The sequence below is a fragment of the Nicotiana sylvestris genome, chromosome 5 (assembly GCF_000393655.2).
Source record: "Nicotiana sylvestris chromosome 5, ASM39365v2, whole genome shotgun sequence".
NCBI lineage: Eukaryota > Viridiplantae > Streptophyta > Magnoliopsida > Solanales > Solanaceae > Nicotiana > Nicotiana sylvestris.
In genome coordinates this window covers 36,648,014-36,659,246 of record NC_091061.1, presented here as the reverse complement: position 1 = coordinate 36,659,246, position 11,233 = coordinate 36,648,014, and the positions used below count along the sequence as shown (strand labels likewise).

The following is an 11,233-nucleotide window of genomic DNA, read 5'->3' as shown; positions in this document are numbered from 1 at the left end:
ATTTGATACCCCTATAATTGTTACAACTCTGGATATCACCTTTATTTTTATATAATGGAACCACCGTACTCCACCTCCACTCATCTGGCATCCTCTTTGCCTTAAAAATAACATTAAATAACCTAGTCAACCACTCCAAACCTGCTCTCCCCACACACTTCCAAAATTCCACCGAAATCTTGTCTGGCCGTGTCGCTCTGCCCCTACTCATTTTACGCATAGCTCCTACGACCTCCTTAACCTTGATATGCCTACAGTATCCAAAGTCATGGTGAAAAGAAGTAAAGAATATTATAATAATAATAATAATAATAATAATAATAATAATAATAATAATAATAATAATAATAATAATAATTTGAGAAATTCTATGTGTAATCACATCGTAATTATATTTTGCGAGCGGGGTAAATTTCTACTACTCTTATGGGATCAGGCCATTTGCCTCGGCAGGATTATGTATTTCACTCTTATAGGATGGAGTCATTCGCCTCGGCAGGATCTATGTACCACAGTCTCATGGGAGCGGGTCGTTCGCTTCGGCAGATTAATAGATGCATCTATGGTTCTGTTGATGGTACTGATATAGTGTTTCTTTTCGTCGTCTTGACCCGAGGGTCCTTCGGAAACCGCCTCTCTACCCCCTCGGGTAGGGTAAGGTTCGCGTACACACTACCCTCCCCAGACCCCCACTTGTGGGATTTTACTAGGTTGTTGTGTACATATATTTATGAGGCATTCTAAAAGTGTTCACTTTATGATGAGAATATACATATATTTGTGAGGCGATGAATTGAACTTAGATACGTTGTTCATGTTCTGGTGTTTCTTAAGGCAAACTTAGAAGAAACATAAGAATGGTACTTGTTCAAAAATACGTTCAACATACAATAGGAAATAAGACAAACGCCCTCCTTTTTTTGTCTTAATCCTCATCTTATTCAAACTAAAAGGCAGTGCATCTCCTTGACTTATTTTGACATTTGCATTTTACTTTATATGCAATCGATAAGTAGGAATCGCCATTAGATTCTGAGCTCTAGCTGTTACTAATCCAAATTTTTCTGTCATGTCAATATCTTTTGGCAACATGCCATTTGGTAGCTCCCAATCAAAGCAGTGAACCAATTGTGCGACCACCAAACGAACGACGGTGAGCCCCAACTGCAAACCAGGGCAGCCTCTTCTCCCAGAGCCAAATGGTAAAAGTTCATAATTTCGTCCTCGGAGATCAACATTGCTTCCCTGAAACCTCTCAGGTTTGAACTTTTCCGGCTCAAGCCAAGTGTCTGAATCTCTCCCTATTGCCCAAACATTAAGCAAAAGTCGGGATCCTTTAGGTAAATGAAAACCATCAACTGTGCAATCTTCAATAGACTCATGAGGAAGTAATAATGGTGCAACTGGATGGAGCCTACAACCTTCTTTTATGACCATATCTAAATATTGTAGGTTTTTTAAGTCTGATTCTTCCACCATCCTGTTTTTACCAACTACTTGTTCCAACTCATTCTGGAGTTTTTTCATCACTTCAGGATGCCTTAAAAGTTCCGTTAGAATCCATTCAATTGTTGTTGATGAAGTATCCATTGAAGCTATCAGCAAGTCCTACATATATAGATTAGAAAACTCAGCTGAGTTTGCTTTCTACAGTCCAAGAGAAGGCCAGCAAAAATAATAAAGTGTATTACATATAGAACAATTGTCCTACCACTATTTCTATATAGTTTCGAAGAGCGCCACTAAATTAGAGTTGGTCTGTCAAGTAAAGATTTTATAACAGACATCGTAGTAGTAGTAGTAAAAACGGTGTATGATACGGAGAAAAGTTCAGTATCATTACATAAACAGAACTATTTGTAACCTTGTTGACCTATAGCAAGTGAAATCATAGAGTGAATAAAATCATTTATAGAAATCGTCAAAGACTGTGAAAAATTGTTATACCAACATAAGATACTAGTTTTGCAGCATGGGATATATGATAAGATAACTAATAGTAGTAATATTTCAAAATATTTATAAGCTCGAACTAGAGAATGAATATATGTGTTTTATGTGTTCCCCTTTTTTTAAATACCATTGTGGGCATCATTCAGAGATTTTGGGTTTTATGTGTTCCCCTTTTCTAAATACCATTTTCCTCAAGGGGAAATGAACTTGTACTACTTGCCTAATGTTTTCAAAACAGAAATGGAATTAGAGTGAACATTACCAGCAAAATGGCTTTTATATGGCGACGATCAAACTCGAATTCAGCTTCTTTAGATTGCATAATATCCATCAGTGTATCAACCATGTCTTTTGCTTGCTTCTGCTCCTCAGTGGATTGAACATGTTCATCAATAACTCTCTCCAGGAACTCATCAAAAAGCTTAGCTAATTCCTTCATACGACGAGCAAATCCCTGGAGATCAAGAACGCGAAGAAAGGGAAAGAATTCAGCAAAATTTGGCAATGCTGCTATGTGCAGTATATCTTGAATCAGAGCTTTGAAACCCTTATCACCAAGATCCTCGTCCATGTACTTCTTCCCAAATATCATCAGACAAGACATGTTCGCGCTAAGAGATGCAACTTTAGCACTAAGATCAATCACAGTGCCTTCAGAAGCAGCCTGTTTGAGGAAATTCACAAGAATTCCGAGTTCTTGTTTCCTCATAGGCTGAAATTGATGGATCTTGGCATTGCTTAGCAATTGCAGAGTGCACAATTTGCGCATGTTTCTCCAATATGGTCCGTACTTGGCTGAGACCAGATTCCTCCGTTCATAGAACATGTACTGAGGAACTTCATTATACGGTCTGCTGGCAAAAACCAAATCATGATTCTTCAAGAACTGTTCTGCAGCATGAGGAGAGGAAGCAACAATTACAGGTACAAGACCAAAGCGGATAGTCATTATTGGGCCATATTTCTTGGCTATTTTGTAAAGATCTTGGTGAAGATTCTCGCCTACCATGTGTAGATTTCCAAGAAGTGGAAGCCCTCTTGGCCCTGGTGGAAGTTTCTTTTTCTTGTTACTGAACTTCTTCTGCAGTTGTTGAAGAAGAAGAAAAAACAGGACAACTACTGCAAGAGCTAGCCAAAGAGAAGCCATGGATGGAATTCACACCCCTTTTTGCTTCTACTAATTTAGTTGTTGAAAAGGTAGTACTTATAGCTCTTTGTGGAAGCAGAGGAATTGTGGTGGAAATTGGAGAGCAAAAATAGCTCACATGACAAAATGCAGAAAGGGAAAAGGTAAAGAAAATACTCCTTTATTTACCTATTTACTGTGGGAACATATAGTCACTAACTGATGGTCATAGTTAAATGCCGAAATTCATAGACATCTCTTTACACTTGTGCACCAACTTCAAGTGGACATTTTAACTATGCTAGTGATCATTTAGAAGTGTGTCTTTTGAACACTTGTGTCTTTGAGATAATCCGCGTGATTGTTTGCCGGCTAATTCAACTAACAATTCGGACCAAGAATTGAAAGAACGAATGTTGTATGAGTTCACAAAGACTGTGGGACGTGGTCATAAGGGTCTTTATGACAATAAATAATTCGGTTCGTTTTCAATTAGAGCTCAAGCTTCTTTAGGCGTTACTACTACTTTAATAGCTCGACACACGTATTTTTCACCTACTTATGCACTCATACCCCAAGACTTTACTACTTATTGTATGGAAATATTTGCTTTGAAGAATCTTACTATCTAGTGTCTTCTATGAAAGTAGACTGCATGTGAATTAAATGGTACAAGTAGAAGAAAAGACTAGCCTTTCATTCACTTTAAATAGCATCTTGTCCTCTCTTCAGTAAAATATGGGCCATCTAGAGGACATTTTCGTGTTTATATTGTCACCACGTGAAGAAATATTAATGGCTGAGAAATGCAGCTCCGTGTGTGGTCTATTCATACGTGGATCAGTATTTGTCAATTGTTTTTTTTTACTCAAACTACACTAGGTGGTAAAAAAAAAGTTATATTTTTATATATAGCGCCACAATACCTGGCGCTATACATTAACAGTAACAGAACCGTTAATGTATAGCGCCAGGTATTGTGGCGCTATACTGTAAAAGCTGACATGGCCAGGTATAGCGCCACAATACCTGGCGCTATACATAGATATTTCAAAAGCCCTTCGTCTTCTTCTCCAATTCATCCATCCCCCATTTTTTTATAACTCTTCCCCACTTCTTGGTCCCCCCCCCCTCGATTCTGCCCGTTTCTTTAAAAAAAAAAAAAATTGGGTCCCCCGACACATAAAACTCGAAGAAAAAGGGTCCCACATTCGAGTAGAGTTTCGTGCTATTGTTGATTCACAATTTCGGAGTCAAAATTTCAATCTTTTTGCTTTGCCAAAATTCTAAATCGAGGTATTTCGATTTATTTTAAGTTGAAACATTTATAATAATGTATATTATTTGATTTGTATGTGTTCTATTTCTGTTTGTGTTTTTTTTTTTCGAAACTAGCATGTTAAATTTATCCGATTTTAATATTAGTGTTTTCTAATAAAATATAAATTAGTAAAATAAATTTGTCTGTTAATATCCTGATTTATATCTATGTTTTTTTATTCCGTTTTGTATTTTATTTGCAGTTAAATTTATTTGTTGTTTATGCTTAGTTTAGATTATTTTTTAGCGTAGTAAAATCCAGACCTTTTTAGCGTAGAGCGTAGTAAAATTTAGAGCCTTGTAGCGTAGTAATGTGTAGTATTTTAGCTTAGAATTCTTTTTATTTAAGTATCTTATACTGGTATTTGAAAATGCAAACTTTGTACAATTAAGTTAATAATTGTATCAACACACATAATTAGTAATTTGTACAATTAAGTTATTAAAAAATATGAATTTAAATTATAATAAAAACACATTATATATATATATATATATATATATATATATATATATATATATATATATATATATATATATATATAATTTGTACAATTAAGTTATTAAAAAATAATAATTTAAATTATAATAAAACCACACACACACACACACACACACACACACACACACACACACACATATATATATATATATATATATATAATTTGTACAATTAAGTTATTAAAAAATATAAATATAAATTATAATAAAAAACACATAATTATTAATGATAGTTTAATGATAGTTTACAGTTGACGACATGGACGCGACTATACATCCCGACCCTCGGACGTTGGACCTATTAGCCCTACAGCCCCAGCATAGATCCGAGTATATATGGGACGGACAGTTGCTTACGCAGACTTTCCGGGCTAGGAGAGTGGATCTGTTGTGGGAGTTTTTGAGTCCTCCCCGCGTTCTACATCCCCGCGTGGTCCATTACCTGGAGGAAATGAGATTATATAGGATTATTAGGATTGACTGGATACAACTCGACTATGCTTTGATCACGGCCTTGATTGAGCGCTGGCAACCGGAGACACACACTTTCCATTTGCCAATCGGCGAGGCCACCATCACACTGCAGGACGCTGAGATTTTATATGGCCTGTCCGCTGATGGCTTGCTAGTTTTACTGCCTGCGACCATGAGATATTATTCGCGGCAGGCATATTAGGATATGCTGCACATGCTCACGGGTTTCATGCCGGAGGACGAGGAGGTAGCGTCCTGGTCCAGTCGTGTACAGTTGGTCCCCATTAGAGACCACCTGGTGCAGATCCACCATACTATCACTGACGAGTCAGCGGAGGTGGATGTACAGCGATATACGAGGCTGCTGTTGCTCCTTCTATTTGGGGGGGGGGGTCTTGTTCCTGAACACTTCGGGGAACCTAGTGAGCCTCCGTTTTTTGCATCATATTGCCCGGTTCGAGGATACAACCATCTACAGCTGGGGTGGTGCTATCATCTCATACCTGTACAGGCAAGCTGGGGTGGTGCTGTCATCTCATACATGTACAAGCAAGCTGGGGTGGTGCTGTCATCTCATACCTGTACAGGCAAAAGAATGCCCGGTTCATATTAGGAAAAAGCATCCCCTTTGCAAGCACCGTTGGTCTAGACTCATCCCACATTGCTGTCCGGATTTCATCAAAATCCCTTGTGAGAGCTTCCACATCCGGCACGGTTGGCAAGTTATCAATGTAAGGAATCTCCCTTGAATGAAACGGCACTTCGGACTCGTACACTCTTCGTCTAGGTGGGTCTCTCTTCAAATCAGGTCCTTCCTCCTCATCCTGTTCATCACCATCCTCACGAAAAAGGGTGTCTCGTCTCCGGATTCATCGGCATTGTTATCGTAATCACTGTTCTATTCCTCACTCTGTGCATCTGCCAGATCCCGATGTAATACGTCGTTTTTCGTCAATTGAGTGAGTACAGGTGGTTCAACTTGCTCGTTTTCACTGCACAACCAACAAAAATATTAGCTACTGAATTAATAAATGATATCCATATGGTTTTATATCACTTCACTTACAAGTCGTAATGTGATGAAATTCCATGATGGACGTTTTCAATTAGGTGATGACTACAGGATGGGCCACTTGTAAAATTCATATCCGGCCGGTACCCCCTATTAAATATATGAGCGTTAATACAAATTCATGTATGCCAAAAATATACATAATTAACACAAATGAAAATTAAAGCTTACCACTCGTCTAGTGAATTATGGAAAGCAGAGTATAAATTATTTTTTCGTTGCTCATTCGCCGCCGGTGGTAAGTTTAAATCAATGAAAACTCTTTCATCCGGAACCTGTCCGGCAAAAACTGCTCCAGAATAACCACCCGATGACTGAGGGTTATCTCTGCTACGCACAACCTCGTTTTTTGGAACGTCTTCGACCTTCACGTACATCTCCAATATTGTGATTACAAGAAATTCCCGACATTCGTCCGGAGTCCTCAAAAAATCACTCAAAGTTTCATCATCGTCGATGTTAAACTCCGAGTAAAAAATAACCCCTTGCGGAGTGACGGAATACGAATATCTTTCGGTTACTTTAACTATAACTGAACGTTTCCTCACACTCACTTTTTTGCATAATAACGATATCAATTTATCGTACTCTATTGTAAGTGGCAATTTAACATGACACTGAGCAGGTAAACTGTAGCCCACAAAATTATTCTCCATCGCAACCTCAGCCCCCCAATATAATGAAACTCTTATTCTACGCTCTTCAGACATAATGAAAATCTGTTGGAGAATTTAAGAACAATAAACGTTTCAACAAGAGTTAACAAATTTTTTTGGATGAATTTCTATACAATCCTAACCTCTTTATATAGGAAATGGCTAGCCAGATTTTTTTTTATATGTATAGTGCCAAAAACGTTGGCACTATACGCTTTTGAATTATTGAAGTCCGAAATTATTGGTGGGGCCAGGAAAATCTATTATAACGCCACAATACCTGGCGCTATACAGTAACGGAACCGTTAATGTATAGCGTCAGGTTCCGTTACTGTATAGCGCCAGGTATTGTGGCGCTATACCTGTAAATGTCAGCTTTTGCAGTATAGCGCCACAATACCTGGCGCTATACATTAACAGTTCCGTTACTGTTAATATATAGAGCCAGGTATTGTGGCGCTATATATAAAAATGTAATTTTTTTTTACCACCTATTTGTGTAATTTGAGTAAAAAAAAAATACATTTTGGTTCCAACTCCTTTGTCAATTGGTAGTAGTTGGTTTCTACTGCTCTGCACATTTTGTTAGGTTTACCTTCCACTTGTCACTGGATAAATTCAATATACTCTTACAAGTTTCAATACATGAGTCTTAATTTGAGCGCAATCTTAAACTAAAAGTAGGTATATAACATATCAAAAATGTATTGTAGAGAACCAAGGAATTAAAATAAAATGCTCAACCTAAGGAAAATTAACAGAAGGACTTGGCGAGGGCGGTCATCTCCCTCAATGCCTTTTTGTTCGAGCCTATCGCATAGGGCTTATGTAGTACGGTTTACATCCCTGTGTGGTTTGCATGCTATTATACAGTAAAGGATTTACCCAGTGCACACAAAGTGCTCACCCGAAGGACAGAGGTTGTGGCAGAACCTGTAGTGCCTGCGGGTTTTTCTGGAGTTCCAAAAAAACACTACTACTTAAGCATAAATATGCTGATAAATTTTTTAATTTCCTTTAGACCATCTCTACGAAAAAGTGAAGTACCTATACATTGAATATTATTAAACGTTACTATTGTAAGTATTCCATTTGATGATTTCAACCAGAAAAAACAGAAGGTGAGATTGCTGTGCCTTTTTCTTTTTCTTTTTCTGACATGAGAAATATAGATGCAGGAAAAAGGAAAGGGACAATAACTTATGAGAAGTTTTATTTCATGTCTCATACAACTTTTTGTCTTACAAATTTATGGATCACAATATTATATTTCTGGATCTACAGAAATCTGGGTCCACAAAACTGTGAGATAAAAATGTTGTCTCGAGACACAAAATAAATTTTTTCATAATTGATAGAAAGAGACTGTAGATGCACGTTTTAAACTTTTGTTTGGTATTTTGTTTGTTTCCAGAACTTTTAAGAAGAGGACAAAAGTAACGAATCTTGATAAAATATTTATCTTTCCAACTATTTTGGAACTAGGGCTGTATTTGACAGCAACAGGAAAATTTTATTTTGTGTCTTATACAACTGACACTAATTGTATGAGGTAACATTTTTGTCTCACAGTTTTGTGGACCCAGATTTCTGTGGACCCAGAAGTATAAGATTGGGGTCCACAAATTTGTGAGACAAAAATGAGCCTCATACAACTAGTGTAAGTTGTATGAGACACAAAATAAAACTTCTCGACAACAACATATTTAGTTTGCTTTTTATAATTATGATTTAGCAAAACTTGAGATTCAATTTCTTAATTAAATTTTATTCATAAGAGCCTTGGTTGCGTCTATTTAAATTATTGAAATTTTTGCAAAAGTTGGTTACACTTGATTTTTGGAAAACCTAGGGAAAATGACATCTCAAAATAATAGCAGAAAAAATATATATTTTCTGTATATATACACATTCTGTATGTCAAATACTTGATAACAAAGGCGAGAGAAAAAGGACAATTCAGGAGCAACCACACAACAACTCAGGGGAAGTCAACTATGCAACAACTCGGGGGGGGGGGGGTCATTACAAATCTTCAGGGAAGTAAACATTCATTATATCTCCTGAAATTTGAACTTGTTTGAAATTGTCATCATAAAAAAGAGAAATTGTTAAAACTTATTTTTAATAATGACAAAATGAAATGGATCTAATTATGCATAATATGATTTTTGTTTTACCAAAAAAGTGCTAACTTTTTTGCAAACTAATTAAATAAGAAAATAGAGGATAAATCCTAGCCAAGGATAATTAACTCTAGATCAAAGTACATTAAGCAAGAAAGTAGGATATAGTTAAGCTCATAAACTCTTTAAGATTATAAATTGTATCAAATATGAATAATGGGCTTACATTTTTGGTGTACTGTTCCGTAACGTAAGAGTAAAGAAGGAAAATAAGGAATGACATTAATAGCTATTGGCTCAATCTTACTGATTCGATAATGAGGATTACAAAGATCAACAACCAAGCACTGAACCTTTTCTTGGTTTTCCTTAGAAGCATTTCTTCTGTGTCTTTAAAAGAAGCAAAAAGTCCCCCCCTCCCCCGTTCTCTTTTCTAGTATATATATAATAAGTGTCCCCTTTTATCCAGCGGTCCATAGCCAGAGTACCTTAACCTGCCAATTGTACTTTGGGTCATTCCTCCTAAATGCCACGACATGCATTTCGCCATCCAGGCGACCTCAGCCTTGGCCGAGATACCCGTCGTTATGGTGCCTTATGGATACAACCACGGCTTAATCGACCCCTCCCCATTTCTTTTTGCGCCGATCTTCGTATGGTTAGATTCGACCCATACAGTTAGTCCCTCTGCCTATTGAGGTCGTCTTTGGGCGAGTTCGATGGGCGGACTTCGTCAATAAGAAAACTTGTGAGAAATCTAAGCACTTTGGGCAATGGGCAAGTACCTTATGGCAAGGTAGCGACGTGATATTTCGGGAATTGTATCAGACCATCACGTTAGTTCAGAATGTCATTAAAGCTCATCATGTGTCATTATGGCACACATTTTCTATGTATCACGTCGTTTCTCGTGCATGGCTAGTGCATCTTCCAACCCTGATAGAGCCGTTGATGCTCCGGTGCCGGAAAACGATATACCCCTACTCGAAAAGGGAGTGGAAATGGCGGAGGACGAGGGTCTTCCGACGGTGCATGAGGTGGTTCCCCGCCCAGGGAAAATAAAGACCGACTTCAACAGCCCTACTGGGGATGAGCCGGAACCTGTTTTTTCTACGATGGATGCTACAGCGCTTACGGTGTTTAAAGACAAATGGGGGATCCCTGATCATATTGAATTGGTTCCGGCGGATTAGGACATAAGGCATAAACACCATCCGGGCTACTGCGTATTTTATGGGTATCCATTTGTCATCGGATACACGCTTCCCCTTCCCTCCTTGGCGGTGGACTTCTGCAGCTTCTATGAGGTGTGCCCGGCTCAACTCTCCTTGTACGTGTACAATCTCTTCCTTATGCTCATCAAATACGCGGAGCTGGCCGACCGAGGAATTTCTTTACAACATATGCTTCACCTCTTCGCCCCCCATTTTCTTAGGGGCTCGATGATTCACATGCGTCACCGGGGAACCAAGGGTTTGGTAGTGAAGATGGACGACAAGGAAAATTGCCGCTTTTGGGAGAACTTCTTTTACGTTCGAACAGAGCACGTGGTTTTTAACCCGGCGGGGTTTCTTGAAACGTGGAATTTCGCCCGTAGGTCTTTCTTTCTTTTTACTTTAATACATTTTTTCTTAAGATGGTAGTCGGTCGTCTCCCTTTAGTGACCTCGTCGAGCGTTTGCTTTTGTTTTTGTAGACGAGAAAGTAAATCCTCCGCTAGTTGCTAATATCTACGAGTGGGTGAGTGCGATTCTCCCCCATACGATGGGGATTCACGAATGAGTGCCTTTCCATGAGAGGTTTGGGCGCAAGCCTCCTGCTGGTGAGTCAGCCCGTTTCGGTCTTTGTCACTTTGTTCTTTTCTCCGTAATTTCTTTATCTTATATTTGTTTGGTTAAATCTCTTCTTATTGGCAGGTCGTAGAGGAGTGAGAAGGGCGAGGGCTCCTGTGCTCGCTTTTCACCGACCGGCTTCTTCTGCTCGGCCCGCTCTAAGGGCAATTGTGG

The 11,233-nt window shown here is 38.3% G+C and overlaps 1 protein-coding gene across 1 annotated transcript; it reads right to left on the bottom strand.

Annotated features, from left to right (window-relative positions):
• Positions 1-840: 840 nt before the first annotated feature.
• Positions 841-3,468, bottom strand: LOC104221496 (cytochrome P450 71AU50-like). Its single transcript, XM_009772571.2, has 2 exons — positions 2,216-3,468; positions 841-1,608 (listed from the first exon to the last, which is right to left on the bottom strand). Exons 1-2 carry the CDS (start codon positions 3,098-3,100, stop codon positions 991-993), a joined length of 1,503 nt encoding a protein of 500 aa, XP_009770873.1. The 5' UTR covers positions 3,101-3,468; the 3' UTR covers positions 841-990.
• Positions 3,469-11,233: the final 7,765 nt, after the last annotated feature.